Source organism: Leopardus geoffroyi, chromosome D1 (genome assembly GCF_018350155.1).
Source record: "Leopardus geoffroyi isolate Oge1 chromosome D1, O.geoffroyi_Oge1_pat1.0, whole genome shotgun sequence".
NCBI lineage: Eukaryota > Metazoa > Chordata > Mammalia > Carnivora > Felidae > Leopardus > Leopardus geoffroyi.
In genome coordinates this window covers 63,935,236-63,957,542 of record NC_059329.1, presented here as the reverse complement: position 1 = coordinate 63,957,542, position 22,307 = coordinate 63,935,236, and the positions used below count along the sequence as shown (strand labels likewise).

The 22,307-nt window shown below is 38.8% G+C and overlaps 2 protein-coding genes across 2 annotated transcripts; one reads left to right on the top strand and one right to left on the bottom strand.

Annotated features, from left to right (window-relative positions):
* The first annotated feature begins 3,719 nt into the window (after window positions 1-3,719).
* LOC123602556 (olfactory receptor 2D3-like) lies at window positions 3,720-11,250 on the top strand. The gene is made up of 2 exons (XM_045487041.1): window positions 3,720-4,652; window positions 11,239-11,250. The coding sequence occupies exons 1-2, from the start codon at window positions 3,744-3,746 to the stop codon at window positions 11,248-11,250; spliced, it is 921 nt and encodes a 306-aa protein (XP_045342997.1). The 5' UTR covers window positions 3,720-3,743.
* Window positions 11,251-11,986: 736 nt separating this feature from the next.
* Window positions 11,987-13,058, bottom strand: LOC123602554 (olfactory receptor 2AG1-like). Its single transcript, XM_045487040.1, has one exon. It carries the CDS (start codon window positions 12,917-12,919, stop codon window positions 11,987-11,989), a length of 933 nt encoding a protein of 310 aa, XP_045342996.1. The 5' UTR covers window positions 12,920-13,058.
* Window positions 13,059-22,307: the final 9,249 nt, after the last annotated feature.

Genomic DNA, 22,307 nt, shown 5'->3' with positions numbered 1-22,307 from the left:
CTGCAGCCATGTGTTCCTATGCTTTCTCCTTAACAGCTGTTTTCCTAACATGCAGGGATCTAGGGATCTAGGCCATGATCCCTTTAGTACAATGGGATATTACATAATATTATGAGCTAGCCTTGTTTACTGTCCGAAATTCTTTAAATGGTTTATATTTTATTTACTCCTTACATAAACACGATATGTTTTATTTGTATCACCAGCTCACAGATGAGAAAAACTAGACACAGAAAAGCTAAGTAATTCTCTATTGGTCACCCATCAACTACAAAAGCTGCATTCAAACCCTCCAGTTTTGTGGTAGAACCTGCATTCCCAATCAGTGAACTGTGCTGTTTCCTTACAACTGACAAGTCCCGAGCAATGGACTCTCACAGCAGGAGAAATGCCCATGGAAATACATACATACTGCAAATACACATGTACATACAAATATACATACACCTTCACACTCCGTTTAAAAGATTAAAATGATACATCACCGGGGTGCCTGGGTGGCTCAGTTGGTTAAGTATCTGACTTCGGCTCAGGTCATAATCCTGCAGTTTGTGAGCCTGAGCCCTGCATCGGGCTCAGTGCTGACAGCTCAGAGCCTGGAGCCTGCTTCTGATTCTGTGTCTCCCTCTCTCTCTGCCCCTCCCCTGTTCATGCTCTGTCTCTCAATAATAAATAAACGTGTAAAAAAAATGATATATCACATATAAAGTCAAATAGCTTTCCTTACATTTAATAATATTTTTGAGAGAGAGAGAGAGAAAGAGAGACAGAGTGCGAGCAGCGGGGGAGGGGGAGGGCGGGTAAGAGAGAGGGAGACACATAATCTGAAGCAGGCTCCAGGCTCTGAGATGTCATCACAGGGCCTTATGAGGGGCTTGGACTCACAGTGAGATCATGACCTGAGCTGAAGTCGGACACTTAACTGACTGAGCCACCCAGTCACCCCTAAATTTTTTTATTTAAGTTCTAGTTAGTTAACAGACAGTGCAATATTGGCTTCAGGAGCAGAATTCAGTGATTCATCACTTACATACAACACCCAGTGCTTATCACAAATGCCCTCCTTAGTACCTGTCATCCATTTAACCGATCCCCCACCCACCTCACTCCATCAACCCTCAGTTTGTTCTCTAGCGTTAAGAGTCTCTTATGGTTTAAATTGTCAGTGTTGTTAGTATTTTCCTTTATTATTTCTTTTTTTTCTTTCTTTCTCTCTCATTCTCTCTCTCTCTTTTGGTGCATGTTTAGGAAAGCCTTTATGACCCAAAGATTAGATGGATGGATAGACACATGATAGATAGGGAGATGGACAGACTACCAATTCTCATTAAAAAAAAAAAAACTTAGATGTTTTTAAAAATTAGATCATTAACACATTCAGAATTAATTATTGCTTATACTTACATTATATGTATATATAAACATGTATCCATGATGTTCTAAAAAGCATAAGTAATTGTCCCATGGCCTTTGTTAAGTAAATACACTTATTTAAGATGCCACCTTTACCATATATTAAATTTTCATACATATTAGGATACGTTTCAGTTCTATATTTATTAGTCAAGTGTTTTATGCTTGCTCAGTATACACTATATTAATAAGGGAGGTAAAATTTACTATGTATTTTATATCTGGTAGAATGTGTTCCCTATATCCCCTAATTTTTCTTTTCCACACTTTATTTTTTATTTATTTATTTTTTTAACGTTTATTTATTTTTGAGACAGAGAGAGACAGAGCATGAACAGTGGAGGGTCAGAGAGAGAGGGAGACACAGAATCTGAAACCGGCTCCAGGCTCTGAGCTGTCAGCACAGAGCCCAACACGGGGCTCGAACTCACGGACCGTGAGATCATGACCTGCGCCGAAATCGGACTCTTAACCGACTGAGCCACCCAGGTGCCCCTCCACACTTTATTTTCTATCATAGAATTAGTCATCTAGATAAAATGTAGAATAAGATTATTAAACTCCCTTACAAAAAGTCTTCTGTGAACTTGGTTGGAATTTCAGTGCATTTATGAATTAATTTGGGCAAAATGAATACCTTGATAAGACTATGCTGTTTTGTTTACAAAATTAGTATGTCCATTTATTCAGATATCGTGTTTCATGATTTTCTTCAAATAGATCATGAATACTTCTTAGGTGTACACTTTGCTAAGTTTAAGCCACTGTGGAGGAATTTTTTTTTTTGCTAAGATTTCTACTTGTTTATTTTGGTATATAACACAAGACTGTTCAGTTGTACAAGACTGACCTTGTACAAGATCACATTTCTTACTGGTTATCATAAACTCAAATTGCACCTTTTGATTTTAATTTTTTTTATTTTAGAGATTATTTGTTTACTTTGAGAGAGAGAAAGAGACAGGGGGTTGCAAAAGCAGAGGAGGGGCAGAGAGAGAAGGAAAGAGAGAATCTCAAGCAGGCTCCGTGCTGTCAGGACAGAGCCCATCGCAGGGTTCCAACACACAGACCATGAGATCATGACCATGACCTGAGTTGAAATCAAGAGCCAGACACTTAACCGACTGGGCCACCCAGGCGCTCCTCCCTTTGATTTTTTAAAGGTATACAATCAAGTAATTTACAAATAACTTGTATCACTTTTCTGAAGACTTGTTCCTTTAATTCTTTCCATTTTCCTTTGGGCAAGATCCCCCAAAATTATTTTAAAATATCTGTTCATATATGTCTGACTGTTATTTTTGTGCCTACAGATAGCTCTGCCATAGTGGATTAGCTCTTAAACTCATAAAACGAAGGTCTATGGATCTGTCTTTTAGGAGTGGATGTGGGAAATAGGCAGAAACAATTGGGTGAAAGTTTAACCTTCTTTACAATGAATTTTTGAGTAAGAAAGAAAAAGAATTGCAGATTACAGAAAGAGTGAGAAAGCGTAAAATTTTTCTGAGTCTTTGTTTCATCATCTATATACTGGGGATGATAATAACCTCCTTAGATGAACAGAAGATTTAAAATAAGTGTAAAGAAACAATGATGGCATCAGGACAGGGCCCAACACATTATAATTAGTATTGTTATTGCCAAAGGACCTTATGTAAAGAGAGATTATGTGTGGAGAACAGATTAAGACATATTTAAAGGACGCTACTGAGTGCAACAACCACTGAGGCAGTTATTTCTACCGATGTTCCTGGGTACCCTCTTCACGCTGAAAACAAATGAGGGAAGATTTATTTAAGGGCCAGGATCACAGACTACTACATCTTCCTTTAACTTCCCATTCATTGCTCAGAGTGCTTCTTTAGGATTGTTTTGCAAAAATAATGAAAAAAAATCAGCCTTCACAAATGTTATCACACAGTTTTCAGCATAACAATCGAACTGGTTTCAAGCAGCATCAATTTGTTTGCTTCCCAAACCTACATCAAAGGAAGGATGCACTGTGAGCGGCACTATAGTCTTGTCAGGACCATAAGTAGTCCTGCTAAGGTTTGGTCATGTAGCATATTCAGGATGATTTCTGACCCTCTGGTGCAACTAAAAGACTCAAGGGGATAGAAAATCAGAAATGACTTTCATCTGTCAAAACTACTGAGCAAAAAGAGAGCTCGGTCTTCTGACATATGGAATCTGCCAAGAGATAGAAATTAATGGCTCAGTTCTAATGCTGATTAATAAAATACCTAAGTTACCCAGATACATTTTTTTTAATAACTGATCAATATGTGTTTCTTTTCTTGGTGCTGACCTATAAACAGTAATAAATTTTCATGGGAGAAGAAAACCAAACCTACGTGACTGAATTTGTCTTCCTGGGCCTTTCACAGGATCCACACACACAACTCCTGCTCTTCTTCCTTTTTCTGATCATCTACCTGCTGACTGTACTGGGAAATCTGCTTATCATTGTGCTCATCCACACAGACTCCAGACTCCACACACCCATGTACTTTTTCCTTAGAAACTTGTCCTTTGCTGATCTCTGTTTCTCTACCACCACAGTGCCCCAGGTGCTAGTCCACTTCCTGGCAAAGAGGAAAACCATTTCCTTTGCTGGATGCTCAACTCAAATATTTGTCTTACTTCTGGTTGGGTGTACAGAGTGCGCACTGCTGGCAGTGATGTCCTATGACCGGTATGTGGCTGTCTGTAAGCCCTTGCACTACTCTTCTATCATGACACATTGGTTATGTGTCCAGCTGGCCTTAGGGTCCTGGGTCAGTGGAGCGTTAGTATCTCTAGTGGATACCACATTCACACTGTGTCTGCCCTACCAAGGGAACAATATCATTAACCACTTTTTTTGTGAACCTCCTGCCCTCCTGAAGCTGGCTTCCACAAATACCTATAGCACAGAAATGGCCATCTTTGCAATGGGCGTGGTCATCCTCCTAGCTCCTGTCTGCCTGATCCTTGTCTCCTACTGGAATATTATCTCTGCTGTGATCCAAATGCAGTCTGGGGAGGGGAGATTCAAGGCTTTCTCTACCTGTGGCTCCCATCTCATTGTTGTTGTCCTCTTCTATGGCTCAGCAATATTTGCCTATATGAGGCCAAACTCCAAGAAAATGAATGAAAGGGATAAAATGATCTCTGTGTTCTACTCAGCAGTGACACCCATGCTGAACCCGATCATTTATAGTCTGAGAAACAAGGATGTCAAAGGGGCTCTCAGGAGAGTGACTGCAAAATAGTCTCTTTTAAGGTGAGGATCTTTAATCATGATGAGAATTTTAAAGATGTAGAGGGAAGTGATTTTCTTATAAACTTTTCCCATTTTCATCCCATTCCTCCACTTCTTTTCCTTCTCCTATTTTCCTATATCTATTCTAAGAAAATTTAGTTAATTGCCTATTCAAAGCAAGGCATATTGATAGACAAAGGAAAGAAATATAGAAGGGGGTTTGGGTGGGAGGATGGGTTAAATAGTGATGGGGATTAAGGAGTGCACTTGTAATGAGCCCTAGGTGTTACGAGTTTTGAATCACCAAATTGTACACTTGAAATTAATATTACCACTATATGTTAACTAACTGGAATTTAAGTAAAATCTTTTTTATAATGTTTATTTGTTTATTTTTGAGAGACAGAGAGAGAGAGCATGTGCACAGAGTGGGGGAGGGGCAGAGAGAGAGACACAGAATCCAAAGCAGGCTCCAGGCTCTGAGGTGTCAGCACAGAGCCTGATACATGGCTTGAATTCATGAACCACGAGATCATGACCTGGGCCAAAGTCAGATGCTCATCCGACTGAGCCACCTAGGCGCCCCTGGAATTTAAGTAAAATTTTTTTAGAAAGAAATAAAAGGCATCCAAATCAGCGAGGAAGAAGTCAAACTTTCACTATTTACAGATGACATGACACTTTGTACAGAAAAACCCAAAGACTCTACCAAAAATTTGCTAGAACAGATACATGATTCAGTAAAGTTGCAGAATACAAAATCAATGTACAGAAATTTGTTGCATTTCTATACACCAATAATGAAGAAGCAAAAAGAGAAATCAAGGAATCAATCCCATTTACAAATGCACCAAAACCCACAACATACCTAGGAATAAACCTAACCAAACAGGTAAAAGATCTGTACTCTGAAAACAATAAAACAGTTATGAAAGAAATTGCAGATGACACAAAGAAGTGGGAAAACATTTCATGCTTGTGGATTGGAAGAACAAATATTGTTAAAATGCCTATACCACCCGAAGCAATCTACACATTTAATGACATCCCTATCGAAATACCAACAGCATTTTTCACAGAGTTAGAACAAACAATCCTAAAATTGGTATGGAACCACAAAAGACCGGGTAGAGCCAAGCAACCTTGAAAAAGAAAAGGAAGGCTGGAGGCATCACAATTCTGGACTTCAAGTTATACTATAAAGGTGTAGTGATCAGGGCACCAGAGTGGCTCAGTTGGTTGAGTATATGATTTTTGTTCAGGTCATGATCTCATCATGGAGCCTGCTTCACATGTTAGGTTTCCCTTTCTGTCCCTTGAGCCCGCCCCCTCCCCCACCAAATAAATAAATAAACATTAAAAGAAAAACAACAAAACAAATACCCCAAAAGTATAGTGATCAAGACAGTATGGAACTGGCACAAAAACAGATATATAGATCAATAGAACAGATTTGAAAACCCAGAAATTAACCCACAACTATATGGTCAATTAATCTTTGACAAAGCAGGAAAGAATATCCAAAAGAAAAAAAAGGTTCTTCAACAAATGATGTTGGGAAAACTGGACAGAAACATGCAAAAGAATGAAACTGGACCACTGTCCTACACCATACACAAAAATAAATTCAAAATGAATTAAAGACCTATATGTGAGACAGGGAACCATCAAAATCCTAGAACAGAAAACAGGCAGCAACCTCTTTGACATCGCTGTAGCAACTTCTTAGTGGAAATGTCTCCTGAGGATGGGAAACAAAAGCAAAAATAAACTATTGGGACTTCGTCAAAATAAAAAGCTTTTGTACAGCGAAGGAAGCAATCCACAATACTAAAAGACAACCTACTAAATGGGAGAAGATATTTGCAAAGGACATATCTGACAAAGGGCTAGTATCCCAAATCTATAAAGAACTTCTCAGAGTCAACACCCAAAAAGCAAATAAGTCAGTGAAGAAATAGGCAGAGACATGAATAGACATTTTTCCAAAGAAGACATACAAGGTTTTTATTTTTCTTTAAAGTTTATTTATTTTGAGAAAGACAGAGACAGTGTAAGTGGGGGAAGGGAAGAGAGAGAGAGAGAGAGAGAGAGAGAGAGAGAGAGAGAGGGAGAGAGAGAGAGAATCCCAAGCAGGGTCTACACTGCCAGCACAGAGCCTGATGTAGGGTTCGAACCCACAAAGCCGTGAGATCATGACCTAAGATGAAACCAAGAGTGAGACACTTAACTGACTGAGCCACTCAGGTGCCCCCAAAGAAGACATACAGATGGCTAACAGGCACATGAAAAGATGCTCAACATCACTCATCATCAGGAAAATACAAATCAAAACCCCAATGAGATACCACCTCCCACTTGTCAGAATTGCCAAAATTAACATCTCAGGAAACAAGAGATGTTGGCAAGGATGCAGAGAATGGGGAACCCTCTTGCACCATTAGTGGGAATGCAAACTGGTTCAGCCACTCTGGAAAACAGTGTGGAGGTTCCTCAAAAAAATTAAAAAGAGAACTACCCTACAACCCAGTAATTTCACTACTAGGTACTTATCCAAAGGATAAAAAAATGCTGATTCGAATGGGCACATGCACCCCAGTGTTTATAGCAGCACTATCGACAATAGCCAAATTATGGAAAAAGCCCCAATGTCCATCCACATATGAATGTATAAGAAAGATGTGGTAAATATACATATATATACACAATGGAATATTACTTGGCGATCAGAAGGGGTTCTTTATGATGGGATAATCAGAGCATACTTGTATCCCTGTGATTATGATCCAGAAGAGAAGAAGAAAATGGTTTAAGATTAAAGAGACTCTGCAGGAACAAAATCTTTGGTAGGTGAAATACTAGTGAAGGGGTCAGCCTTTAATAGATAGTTGTAAAGGGGGACACCAAACATGAACATACAGGTACATACATACACGTGGGTGGGAGGTTTGAAGAGAAAAAGATAAGGGGCTGGCCTTTCTTATTTCCCTTCTCTTTCTTACCCCATACTCCACATTCCATTCCAAGTAAAGTACATATGGGGTAAGATAATCAGCTGAGACTGAGGTGTGAAAGAGTCATTTTCAGAAAGGAAAGAAGATTGAGTTCAGAAGGTGGAGTAGTATATACTATGTTCTGGAAGGCATAGCTGAGTACTGCAAAAAATCCTAAATTACAAGTTACTTTACCAGTTGAATATATTCATGATCAAATTACCAATGGATTTTTGAGGTGTAGATGACAGAATCAAATATCCTTAGAAAGAGTAAGGAGAGAAAGAAGCTAGAACTGAACAGATAGCCAAGAAATGTACCTTAATACTATGTTTATGAGACATAATACATGATTTTAAAAATAAATTCATGGAAAAGAATTATTGTAAAGAAAAGGGCAACTTTGGGGGCACCTGGGTGGCTCAGTTTGTTGAGCGTCTGACTTCAGCTCAGGTCATGATCTCAGGGCTTGTGAGTTCGAGCCCTGCGGCAGGCTCTGTGCTGACCGCTCAGAGCCTGCAGCCTGCTTTGGATTCTGTGTCTCCCTCTCTCTCTGCCCCTCCCCCCAACTCTCTCTCTCCCTGTCTCTCTCTGGTTCTCTCAAAAATAAATAAACATTAAAAAAAACGAAAATGACAACTTTGAAGAAAGTTAAAACCTCACCATATCAAGATAAATTAGAAACTTATTCTAAAAGTTAAATACAAATTATAAAATTATGAAGAAAAAATAACATATATAAATTGTTACCTAAAGAGAGAGTAGAAAATTACATCCTAGCAGTAAAATTACTTAAAGAAAACAGAAAAGAAAAAGATGGATAGATTTCACTACACAAATATTTTCAGTACTTCTGTGTCTACAAATCCTTACCATGCAGATATTTGAAAAATAACACACTGATAAAAAGTTATTACCACAAACGTAACAAATTATCAGTGTCCCTAATCTGTAAAGAACTCCAAAAACTCAAAAAGAAAAATATAAATTTATCTATTATGCAAATTAAAGTAATATATTTAAATTTATACCTAGTAAATTAATAAAAACTGTTCAAGTCAATATGAAAATGAGTTAAGTACACTTATATGTTGCTGGTAAAAATGCAGAATGTTTAATATGTAAAAAATTAATTCATCTTTCTATGTCAAGAATATTAAATAGATTTTGACTTTGGTTTTAGTAATTCCACTCACAAGAATTTATTCTGATGGAAAAAAATCAATCACTGTTGACTCAGAGGTCAACATTGCTATTTTTGCACACACACAATGTTGACTCAGAGGTCAACATTGCTATTTTTACACACACACACTAGATGTATATCAATGATGAAATAGCCAATTCCATTACAAAGCATCCATATGACGTAATGTTATGTCATTACATAAAAATATTTTCAAGGCTACTTATTCACAGAAGAGTTAAGATTTATTAAATACTCATTTTATGCCAGGTGTTATTCTAAATGTCTTACATTTATGTTTACTAACTTCTTTAATCCTCAAATGACTATGAAGTAGGTCTTACTATTACTGCCAATATACAGCTTAGAGATTTGCAGATAGGTACAGAGAGGTTAAGAAACATGCTCAATGTTATGTTAGTGGGGGCATACTGAATTCGAACCTCGGTACTCTGACAACTGACCCCAGCCTCTTTGTCACTGCTCTTTACAGCTGCCAAATAATGTAGGGGAAAAATTCACCATGTATTAATAAATGAAAAAATCTCTACTTTATGTGCACATATAAACTCAGTGAAATGCATGCCTGCCTTCAAAATGAAAGAAAATGTATCTAAAAGTGTGGAGGTTATCTCTGGGTAAGATTTTAGTTGGTTTTTGCCTGTTTTTAGTATCCCTAATTTTATTAATTTTTTAAAAGTCCTTAGTTTTACAGGTGAAAGTGCTGTTATTAATTTTTAATAATTTTTTATTATTTTTTAAAGAGAAAGCATTAGCAAATTTCCAAAAAGAGCAATATTTCCCAAAATAGTGCCACTTGGATGAATCATGTTATTTTGAAGCTTCAAAACAACCTGCAAATTTTGTTTAAGTATTTCCAGGCTTACAAACAAATGCCAGTAGTACAGCATATTTAAGCCACTAGAAAATTAATTGATATGTTGTCCTCTCCTTTTCAGCACAAATACACATCCACAGGTCACACATCCACACATATTAAGCATATGAACCCTCTGCAATTTAGCTCCATTTCAAGACTGCAACCAGTTGTTTGTTTGTCTGTTCTGTTTACTGCCAAGGAGTAAGCATTGTTTCCAATGGACCTTGCTAATGAGATGTCCTTTCTATTTTGTTCATTTCAGCAATATTTGGATTTTAGGCAGTATAAAAAATTTCCACATCAAAAACAAAGTCAAACAAAAACACCTGTTGGAGGGTCCAGGTGGGTCAGTTTCTGTAATGACTGTTTGGAGAAAGGAAGTGAGAACATGATACAAATCCATACAAACTACTACCAGTTTGGGCATTAATTACGTTGCCTACATGATCTTTTAACAAGGTCAGGTGTCTAAAATTTGTGCAGATCTCAAGGTCTGCTGCCTTGATATGGGCCTTGCTTAGGCTTCCCACTTGAAACTTTCTTTTCTTTGGTTCATACGTTGGTCCACTATGGACTTTCAAGTCAGAGGTCATGTCCAAAATTGGTAAAAGTCCCTTGTCTCATTCAACTTGGTAGCTAAATGGGAAAGTAGGCAAATTTTAAATAGAATGCAGATCATTTCTTACAAATTGCTTGATGGAAGAAAGACTTAAAAGAGCATTTGATAATGAGATATCACCTTGAATCCATCAAAATGCTAGAATAAAAAAGACAAAAAGTAAGTATTGGCAAGGATGTGAGGAAAAGAAACCTTTGTGCAATGGTGGTGGGAATATAAATTGGTGCAGCCACTGTAGAAACGGTATGGAGATTCCTCAAAAAATCAAAATAGAAATATCATATGAAGCAGCACTCTCAACAATAGCCAAATTATGGAAAGAGCCTAAATGTCCATCAACTGATGAATGGATAAAGAAATTGTGGTTTATATACACAATGGAGTACTACAGGGCAATGAGAAAGAACGAAATATGGTCCTTTGTAGCAACGTGGATGGAACTGGGGAGTGTGATGCTAAGTGAAATAAGCCATACAGAGAAAGACAGATACCATATGGTTTCACTCTTATGTGGATCCTGAGAAACTTAACAGAAACCCATGGGGGAGGGGAAGGAAAAAAAAAAAGAGGTTAGAGTAGGGGAGAGCCAAAGCATAAGAGACTCTTAAAAACTGAGAACAAACTGAGAGTTGATGAAGGGTGGGAGGGAGGGGGTGGGTGATGGGTATTGAGGAGGGCACCTTTTGGGATGAGCACTGGGTGTTGTATGGAAACCACTTTGACAATAAATTTCATATACTGAAAAAAAAAAAGAAATATCATATGATCCAGTAGTTCTACTACTGGCTACTTATCCAAGGAAAATGAAAACACTAATTCATAACGATATAAACATCCCTGTTTTTATTGTAGCATTATTTACAATAGCTGAGATATGAAAGCAACCCACATGCCTGTTGATAGATGAATGGATAAAGAAGATGTTACACACACACACACACACACACACACACACACACACAAACACACATGCACATACAGTGGAATATTAATCAGCCATAAAAATAGAATGAAATCTTGCCATTTGTGATAACATGGATGAACCTTGAGGGCATTATGCTAAGTAAAATAAGTCAGGCAGAAAAAAACAAATCCCATATGATTTCACTTATACATGGAATGAAAACAAAACAAAAGAACACACAAAGAAACAACAGAAATAGACCATGGATACAGAGAATAAACTGGTGGTTGCCAAAACAGATGGAAGGATGGTGAAAATGGGTCAAGAGGAGTGGGAGATACAAGCTTCCAGTTGGGAATGAATACATCACCAGGATAAAAGGTACAGTGGGGATGAAAGGGAATACAGTGCATGATATTGTAATGGTGCTGTATGGTAACAGATGGTAGCTACATTTGTGGTGAACACAGCATAAAGTATAGACTTGTCAGGTCACTATGTTGCACACCTAACAAATGTAACATTCTATGTCAACTGTAGTTGAAAAAATAAAATAAAGTAAAATGGTAAAAATACAGACACACAAAATCATTTCAGAAGTCAGGTCACACTTCTTCATTTTTCTATTAAAAGATACACTCTGAGTTATAGTGTTTTCACCATGAGTATTAGCAGATTTCTTCTGACTTCAAAGAGGAATAAATTTTGAGGGCTAGCCATAAGCTCTCCCTAGATGGTGGAATGTGTCTACAGCATGTATTTTCCCAGCACTCTCTTCAAAGCCCCCATGACTTCCTTATTCCTCAAGCTGTAGATAAGGGGGTTCAGGGCTGGAGTGACAACCGTATAGAAAACAGAGGTGATGTTGTCTTGCTTGGGGCTGTGGAGGGAACTGGGCAGGACATACATGAATGTGGCAGCTCCATAGAACATCCCAACCACAGTCAGATGGGAAGAGCAGGTGACTAGGGCTTTCTGCCTCCCCTCATTTGAGGGCATGTGAAGCACAGTAAACAGGATTAGTGCATAGGAAGAAATGATTGCAAGGAGAGGGGGCATCAGGAAGGTCACACCCATCACATACACAAACAGTTCATATCTGGAGGTATCTGCACAGGCCAACTTCAGCAAAGGTGGAATCTCACAGAGCAGGTGCCTGATGTTCCGGGCTTGGCAGAAGGGATACTGCATGGTATACATGGTATAAACAATGGCACTTAAGGATGCCAGTATCCATGCTGTGGCCACCATGAGCCAGCAGACCCTTGGCCTCATGAAGACCATGTAGTTCAGAGGATGACAAATGGCCACATATCTATCATAGGCCATGAAGGCCAGTAGCAGGTCCTCTGCACCACCCAGCATCAATGCCAGAAACATCTGAAGGGCACAGCCCGCAAAGGAGATGGTGTTTTCACTGCGCAGAAAATCCATGAGGGCCTTGGGAGTGACAACAGATGTGAAGAGGAGGTCCATGAGTGAGAGCTGCCCGAGCAGGAAGTACATGGGCACGTGGAGCCGGGAATCCACTGTGATGACCAAGAGCAGCAGGCCATTGCTGGTCAGGGCCAACATGTACAGGACTGTGATGATGACACAGAGCAGTTCAGGAGACCCACTGTCTTTCAGAATCCCCATCAATATAAAGCCACTGCCCAGGGTGGAGTTCCAGTACTCCATTCTGTATTGTTTCTTTAGTTGCCTAGAACCAAACACATTCTTGGTGAATTTTTGCAAAGGTGGTCCCTAGTTTGTAACATCACAGGACCCTAATGATGACCAATATGAATCCAATAAGGATTTATAATTGGAAACTGACTTTAACTCCTGATCTTTCACTTTCTGACAGTTCTAATTGTATCTTGATGAAAGAACCACCTGAATGGTCATATTCAGCTAAACATTTCTTAACAGAAAGCAATCTTGGGCTGCCTGGGTGCCTCAGTCGGTTGAGCATCTGACTTGGGCTCAGGTCATGATCTCACAGTTTGTGAGTTCCAGCCACGCATCGGGCTCTGTACTGATAGCTCAGAGCGTGGAGCCTGCTTTGGATCCTGTGTCTCCTCTCTCTGCCCCTCCCCCGCTCATGTTTTTTGCCTGTCTCTCAAAAATAAAAATTAAAAATAAAATTAAAATAAACATTTAAAAGAAACCAACATTGGGGTGCTTGGGTAACTTAGTTGGTTGAGCGTCTGACTCTTGATTTAGCTCCGGTCATGATCTCCTGGGCATGGGATCGAGACCTGTCAGGCTTCACACTGTCAGTGGGATTCTCTCTCTCCCTCTCTCTCGCTCTGCCCCTCCTGCACTCATATTCTCTCTCTCTCAAAAAACATACATAAACATTTTTTTAAAAAGAAAGCAATATTCCAGTACATAAGCCCTTAATTATTTCTGTACCTATGTTTTAAGTATAATGTTTGATGACTGATTTACATGCCCAGTTAGTATTCTAACAGACCTATTCTGAATATAAAACTCTAAAGCAGGGACAGAAATGTGATTTCAATAAAACACTTCCACTTCATTTTCCATAACTTATGACTGCATATGTTTGCAGAATTAAAGGTTGTAGATGTAAGCATCATGGGAAGAGCTAAAGTACATCCACCTTAGTCACCTCTCTGGGCCAGCTCCACACTCCCATGTGCCTGAGAGAGAAGGAATTCTAGACTGTCTCAGACTAAGGGGTGATATGTTTGACATGGTGTTGGTTTTAGGAGCTAAACCTTTTGGATGAAAGGACATAGGTGTTTCTTTACAGGCTATGACAACATGTGAGCCTGGGAAAACTCAAAAATCTGATAACTGATGAGGCTCTGCCCAGGAATATCAGAGTGTTTGTGTTTGGGGGAAATGGTGAAAGGTGCTGGCAACAAAAGAGCATGTGCTGTATGCTGTAATCAGGCTCATTAATCCTATCTTCCCTCTTGTGCACCCGACCCAGATCCCCACTCTCCTTCTTGCAGGACCAGAGTATCTCCACTGGACTGAAGGGTCGTGGGGATAGGGAGGATGAACTCCTGTTCTGGGAAGCCACGTTTGGAATGTGGTATCCCACCCCAGAAAAGTCAGAAGAGACAGGGACTTGGGATTGACAGGTATCGATGCCATGCATCATGGGAACTAGGCAGATAAATCCAATTCTGAACATGTGTTAAAGAATCTGTAAGAGAAGCATGTTTCTCTAAATCTTTCCCCTATTCTGTGGCTTCTATATTTGGACATTTCACTGGTTCCCCTACGGGTCTCTTCTGGGTCCACAGGATTTTAATGGCACAAAAGGTATTATTAGAGCATATGACGGGCATATCATTTGCTCTTAGATGGCCCTTTGGAGACCTTTTTTACCAGATAGGGGCAAAAATCTCTGAGCAGAGGGCAGAAAGCCCAGGAGTGCTAAAGATAGGTACTGGCATTTCCACCAGGAAGCAGACACCCTGGCCTGGGATGTGGCACAGACTCCTTCACCATTTTCACTGATTTTTCTTCATGTTTAGAAAACCAAGAATAGAGGGCATTAGGATCAAGTACAGGCCCCAAAGCACTAGAGAATCTGGAAGACAGAGTAGCTTAAGTTCTTAGGGTCTGTTTTGGGCTCTGTTTCTCAACTCAGCATTCCTAGAGGCTGCACACTTCCCTGACAGAGAGACAAAGCCCTTACCTCAGGTAGTGAGAAGCCCAGATGGCCAAACGTGCAAACTGCCCTGTGGGTTGTTTGAAGGTGAAGGATTTTCCTGTAGAAATGGGGAAAGGGTGAGGCTTTTCCAGCGGTGTCCAACTGGTTTAAGTTTTGCTAAGCTGGGTTAAGAGTCTGAGGAGTCTGACCAATACAGCTGTCAGGGCCCCTTCTGGTCCTTCTATTCTTCTAAAGGTCTTCTCTGGAGATGCAGTGGAGACAGAGGGCTAGTTCAGTCCTTGGGTAGTTTCTGTGGCGCTCTTACTTCAGTGATGGATTTCCTGCCCTCACACCCATAGAGAATTAGAAGAAACTGTTTCTGTCACTCAGTTCCCTAGGTCAAGAACCCATCCAGCTCTGGAGAAGTTGTCAGGCTGAGTTCTTGGGTCCAGATGCTCAGACTGCCATTTACTCCTGCTAGGGTCTGGGAGCAAGGATGAGAGCAGCAGGAATCTGGAAGAAGTAGATATTGGAAGAGCTCCCCAAGGGAGACCCTGCTGTGCTTGGCCTCACTGTCTCTGGGGAGGCTGTTCTGGCTCCTTTCCCATGACCCCTCCCCCCTCTGCTTTATCCCATTCCTACATTCACAGGGACTTATCTTCTCAGCTCAAATGGCCTCCCCTGGAAATGCTGGTCCAGGAAACAAGATGTTAATGAGTCCTCTTGGGCATGTTTCCTGGCCTGGTATCCCTGCTCTTTTCTCTCACTAAATGAACTCAGATGCCCCAGGTATCTTCTATCCTCCCCTAAGGTGGCACTGATGGCCCATTTCTGAATTTCTGACTGGATAGACCAAGAAGAAGGGTCCTTTTCCTGGTCAGTGTCCTGCCCCAGATCTTAAAGTGGGTTTCGTGTCAGCTCTAGGATACTCCTTCCACCTCTTTCTCCATCCACCATCTCTACCAATTCCCTTTATGATCCTTTTAACCTGAACTTTTCCAGTCCTCAGGACTGTGCCCTCTGAGCCAATAGTTATGAAGTCTTCCCTTTATTTATCTTTGGCTTTCCAATTTGGCTTTGCATAGATATGTGTGTCTTGGTGTTACTGTTGTCTACCTCCAGTGATTCTTGAAAAGACAGAGAGCCAGGTTCTAAGCATTGAGCAGGAAAAATAAAAACAGATACAGACAGTACTGAAGCTGCAAGGTCAATGTTAATTCAAATGTTTAATCGTTCCCAGAGATAAGTAAAGGCAGATGATAATGGTCTTTTACTGACAGTAGTAAGTTGAGAGAAATACTGTCAAAAACAGTGAGGGAACGTAACCGTACACTTAAATTCTATGTACAGATAAATCATCATTAAAGAGAGGACACATTAAACAAAAAATAAAAAACTTATTGCCAAAGGCCCTCTCCAATAAAAATGTAATTCAGCCAGAAAAGAAGTGATGTCTAGAGAATAATATAATATAGGGTTCCATGGTACACAGAAAGAATTGATTCAGTAAATGAATTGGCAAACTTTCTTTTAGGTTTCTTTTTTTTTATTAACTTATTTATTTGTTTAATTCTTTATTTACATCGAAGTTAGCATATAGCACAATAATAATTTTAGGAGTAGATTCCAGTAATTCATCCCCTATAACACTCAGTGCTTATCCCAACAAATGTCTTCCTTAATGCCCCTTACCCATTTACCCATCCCCCCACCCACAACTCCTCCAGCAACCCTCAGTTTATTCTCTGTATTTAAGAGTCTCTTGGGGCGCCTGGGTGGCTCAGTCAGTTGAGCGTCCGACTTAGGCTCATGTCATGATCTCGAGGTCTGTGGGTTTGAGCCCCGCGTCAGGCTCTGTGCTGGCAGCTCAGAGCCTGGAGCCTGCTTCGGTTTCTGTGTCTCCCTCTCTCTCTGCCCCTCCCCCACTCATAATCTGTCTCTCTCTCTCTCTCTCTCTCTCTGTCAAAAATAAATAAACATTATAAAAAATAAAAAATAAAAAAGAGTCTCCTATTTTGTCCCCCTCTTGTTTTTATATTATTTTTGCTTCCCTTCCCTTATGTTCATCTGTTTTGTTTCTTGAATTCCTCATATGAGTGAAGTCATATATTTGTTTTTCTCTGACTAATTCTGCTTAGCATCTACATAGTTGCAAATGGCAAGATTCCATTCTTTTTGATTGCTGACTAATACTCCATTGTATATATACACCACATCTTTATCCATTCATCTGTCGATGGACATTTGGGCTCTTTCCATACTTTGGCTATTGTCAATAGCACTGTTGTAAACATTGGGGTGCATGTGTTCCTTTGAAACAGCACACCTGTATCCTTTGGATAAATACCTAGTAGTAGCTGGGTCATAGGGTAGTTCTATTTTTAATTTTTTGAGGAACCTCCATAGTGTTTTCCAGAATGGCTGCACCAGTTTGCATTCCCACCAGCAGTGCAAAAGAGATCCTCTTTCTCCGCATCCTCGCCAACATCTGTTGTTGCCTGAGTTGTTCATTTTAGCCATTCTGACTGGTGTGAGGTGCTATCTCATTGTGGTTTTGATTTGTTTTTCCCTGATGATGAGTGATGTTTAGCATGTTTTCATGTGTCCCTTAGCCATCTGGATGTCTTCTTTGGATAAGTGACTATTAATGTCTTTTTCCCATTTCTTCACTGGATTGTTTTTTGGGTGTTGAGTTTGATAAGTTCTTCATAGATTTTGGATACTAACTGTTTATCTAATATGTCATTTGCAAATATCTTCTCCCATTCCATTGGTTGCTTTTTAGTTTTGCTAATTTTAGTGTCCTTTGCCATGTAGAAGCTTTTTATCTTGATGAGGTCCCAATAGTTCATTTTTGCCCTTGTTTCCCTTGCCTCCAGAGACGTGTTGAGTAAGAAGTTGCTGTGGCCAAGGTCAAAGAGATTTTTTCCTACTTTCTCTTCAAGGATTTTGATGCCTTCCTGTCTTACATTTAGGTCTTTCATTCATTTTGAGTTTATTTTTGTGTATGGTGTAAGAAAGTAGTCCAGGTTCATTTTTCTGCATGTAGCTGTCCAGTTCTCCCAGCACCATTTGCTAAAGAGACTGTCTTTATACCAGTGGATACTCTTTCCTGCTTTGTCAAAAATGAGTTGGACATATGTTTGGGGGTCCATTTCTGGATTCTCTATTCTATTCCATTGATCGGAGTGTCTGTTTTTGTGTCAGTACCATACAGTCTTGATGATTGCAGCTGTGTAATACATCTTGAAGTCTGAGATTGTGATGCCTCCTGCTTTGGTTTTCTTTTAGAAGATTGCTTTGGCTATTCAGGGTCTTTTCTGGTTCCATACAAATTTTAGGACTGTTTCTTCTAGCTCTGAGAAGAATTCTGGTGTTATTTTGATAGGGATTGCATTGAATACATAGATTGCTTTGGGAAGTATCGACATTTTAACAATATTTGTTCTTCCAATATGTGAGCATGGAATATTTTTCCATTTTTTTGTGCCTTCTTCAATTTCTTTCATAAGATTTCTATAGTTTTCAGTTTTCACCTCTTTGGTTTGGTTTACTCCTAGGTATTTTAGGTATTTTATGGTTTTTGGTGCAATTGTAAATGGGATCAATTCCTTATCTCTCTTTCTGTTGCTTCACTATTGGTGTATAGGAATGCAACTGATATCTGTGCATTGATTTTATATCCTGCAACTTTGCTGAATTCATGGATCAGTTCTAGCAGTTTTTTGGTGGGATCTTTTGGCTTTTCCATATAGAGTACCATGTTGTCTGCAAAGAGTGAAAGTTTGACTTGCTCCTTGCTGATATGGATGCCTTTTATTGCTTTGTGTAGTCTGACTGCTGAGGCTAGGACTTCCAATACTATGTTGAATAACAGTGGTGAGAGTGGACATTCCTGTTGTGTTCCTGACCTTAAGGGATAAGCTCTCAGTGTTTCCCCATTGAGGATGATATTAGCGGTGGGTCTTTCATATGTGGCTTTTAAGATCTTGAGCTATGATATTTCTATCCCTACTTTTGTGAGGGTTTTTATCCAGAAGGTATGCTGTATTTTGTCAAATGCTTTCTCTGCATCTATTGAGAAGATGATTTGGTTCTTGTCCTTTCTTTTATTGATGTGATGTATCACATTGATTGTTTTGTGGATAACGAACCAGCCCTGCATTCCAGGTATAAATCCCACTTGGTCGTGGTGAATAACTCTTTTAATGTATTGTTGGATCCACATGGCTAGTATCTTGTTGAGAATTTTTGCTATCATGTTCATCAGGGAAATTGGTCTGTGTTTCTCCTTTTTAGTGGGGTCTTTTTCTGGTTTTGGAATCAAGGTAATGCTGGATTCATGGAATGAGTTTGGAAGTTTTCCCCCCATTTCTATTTTTTGGAACAGTTTCAAAAGAATAGGTGTTAACTCTTTTTTAAATGTTTGGCAGAATTCTCCCTAGAAAGCCATCCAGCCCTGGACTCATGTTTTTTGGGAGATTTTTGATTACTAATTCAATTTCTTTACTGGTTATGGGTGAATTGGCAAATTTTTAATTGAAAACATATATATTTGCATTTTAAAACACTGATTAATGAAAAAGAGGAGGACACAAAGAAATGGAAAAAACATTCCATGCTCATGGATTGGAAGAACAAATATTATTAAAATATCTATAATATCCAAAGCAATCTAGACATTTAGTTCCATCCCTATGAAAATACCAACAGCATTTTTCAGAGCTAGAACATATAATCCCAAAATTTGTATGAAACTGCAAAAGATATGGAATAGCTGAAGAAATCTTGAAAAGCAAAGCTGGAGGAATCACAATTCTGGACTTCAAGTTATATTACAAGCTGTAGTGATCAAAACAGTATGGTACTGACACAAAAATAGATATACAGATTAATAGAACAGAATAGAAACCCCAGTAATAGGCCCACAACTATATTGTTAAGTAATCTTTGATGAAGCAGGAAAAAATATCCAGTGGGAAAAAAGTCTCTTCAACAAACGGTGTTGGGAAAACTGGACAGCAACATGCAAAAAAAAAAAAAAAAAAAAAAAAAGAAACTGGACCACTTTCTTACACCATCCACAAAAAGAAAATCTAAATGGATTAAAGACCTAAAATGAGAACTGAAATCATAAAAATCCTGGAGAAGAACACAAGCAGTAACCTCTTTGACATTGGCTGTAGCAACCTCTTACTAGATATGTCTCCTGAGGCAAGAGAAACAAAAGCAAAAATAAACTATTGGGATTTCATCAAAGTAGAAGATTCTGTACAGCAAAGGAAATAATCAACAAAACTAAAAGGAAACTTACAGAATGGGAGAAGACATTTGCAAATGACATATATGATAAAGGGTTAGTATACAAAATATATTGAAATACTAAAACTAAAAGTCTTAACAAAAATAATGAGACCAAAGTGGGATTTTTCTATGGGTACTTAAAGAAAGCTACAGAAGCAGAATATTAAAAGCCTCATTCATTTACATAAAATTATCATTTCCTATTTTAGAATTTTTTTGTTGAGGTAAAATTTGCATACAGTAAAATTCACCTTTTTTTAGTACACAGTTCTGCAAGTTGTGACAAATTTGTATAGTTGTGTAACCACTATTCAAATCAAGATATCAAATTTCAACAACCCCCAAATTATCAAGTGCTCACGTAAGCCCTGCCAACTGTCTGATCTGTTAATTATCACTATTGTTTGGCCTCTTCCAGAATGTCATTTAAGTGGTATCATACATTTTGAGTCTAGCTTCTTCCACTTAGCCTAATATGTTTGAGATTCATCCATATTCCTGTATTAGTAGTTCATTCCCACCATTCCAATTGTATGGATGTATCATAGTTTGCTTATCCATTCACCAGCTGAAGGACATTTTTGATGTTTCCACTTTTGTTAATTACGAAAAAAAAATTATAAATATTCATGGAAAGGTTTTTGAATGAGTATAAATTGTTCACTGGGGTAAATAACCTCAGAGTGAAGTTGCTCAGTTGTATGATATGTATATGCTTAAGTTTATAAGAAACTGGCAAACTGTTTTCCACAGTGACTGAACCATTTTGCATCCCCAATTTTATTTTAATTTTGCATTTTGTTAAGCTGTAAAATACATGCTTTTTAAATAAATGAAATATTGCCTGCAGCCTTAAATTGAAAGTCCTCCCAATTAGCATTTAAAGAAACAAAAAGGAGTCTTGAGAAGTGAGCAGGATTGTTTATGCAAGTAAAGAAGGAGGCTTGATTCAAGACAGAAAATCATTTGGGGAAACACACACACTCACACACAGAGCTGTGTGTCAGGTAATGATATTAAAATTCAAATGTACCATTTTATAAAATTATAAACTTTTTTTTGTCAGCTGAATCATAAACCTCTGCTTTGTTGACAAGCACTGCAGGGTTGGGGGAATGGGCAAGCACAAGGTGGGAAGCCTGATTACCATGGCAAGAGTCATGAATGGTAGAAAAGGATGTGGAAACTAAAGCTATAAACATGTCTTTCAAGATAATTTTCTCTAAGAAATGGAGTATACCTGGAGGAGGGATGTGGTTCAAGGAAAGGTGCTTTAAGGTGGTAGAAACTAGTGCACATTGGTAATCTATGGCAAACGTTCCAGGAAATAGGGAGATGATCCAGAGGAGAAGCAAGTAATTCCAAGACCAATTTCTTTGAGGAGTAAGAGAGCTAGGAATCAAAAGCACTAGTGGAAAGTTTGGCCTCCAATGGGCTTTTTTTTTTAATTTAAATTCAAATTAGTTAACATACAGTGTAGTATTGGTTTCAGGAGTAGAACCCAGTGATTCATCTCTTACATATAATACCAAATGCTCATCCCAATAAGTGACCTCCTTAATTCTCATCACCCCAAACCAGCCTCCCCTCCAGCAACCCTCAATTTGTTCTCTGTATTTAAGAGTTTCTTATGGTTTGCTTCCCTCTCTGTTTTTTTAACATATTTTATTTTTCCTTCCTTTCCTCTATATTCATCTGGGTTTTTTTTCTTAAATTCCACATATGAGTGAAATCATGGTATTTGTGTTTTTCTCTATTTTGCTTACCATAATACACTCTAGTTCTATTCATGGTGTTGTAAATGGCAAGATTTCATTCTTTTTGATTGCCAAGTAATATTACATTATATATAGATGTACACACACACACATACACACACACACACACCACCCCTTCTTCATCCATTCATCATTCCACGAACATCTGGGCTCTTTCCATAATTTGGCTATTTTTGATAGCACTGCTACAAACATTGGGGTGTATGTGCCCTTCGAATCAGTATTTTTATATCCTTTGGATAAATACCTAGTAGTGTAATTGCTGGGTCTTAGGGTAGTTCTACTTTTAATTTTTTGAGGCACCTCCATACTATTTTCCACAGTGGCTGCACCAGTTTGCATTCCCACTAACAAAGCAAAGTATTCT

Coding starts and splice junctions, on each gene's coding strand:
- LOC123602554 (XM_045487040.1), bottom strand. CDS start 12,919: ATGGAGTACTGGAACTCCACCCTGGGCAGTGGCTTTATATTGATGGGG.
- LOC123602556 (XM_045487041.1), top strand. CDS start 3,744: ATGGGAGAAGAAAACCAAACCTACGTGACTGAATTTGTCTTCCTGGGC.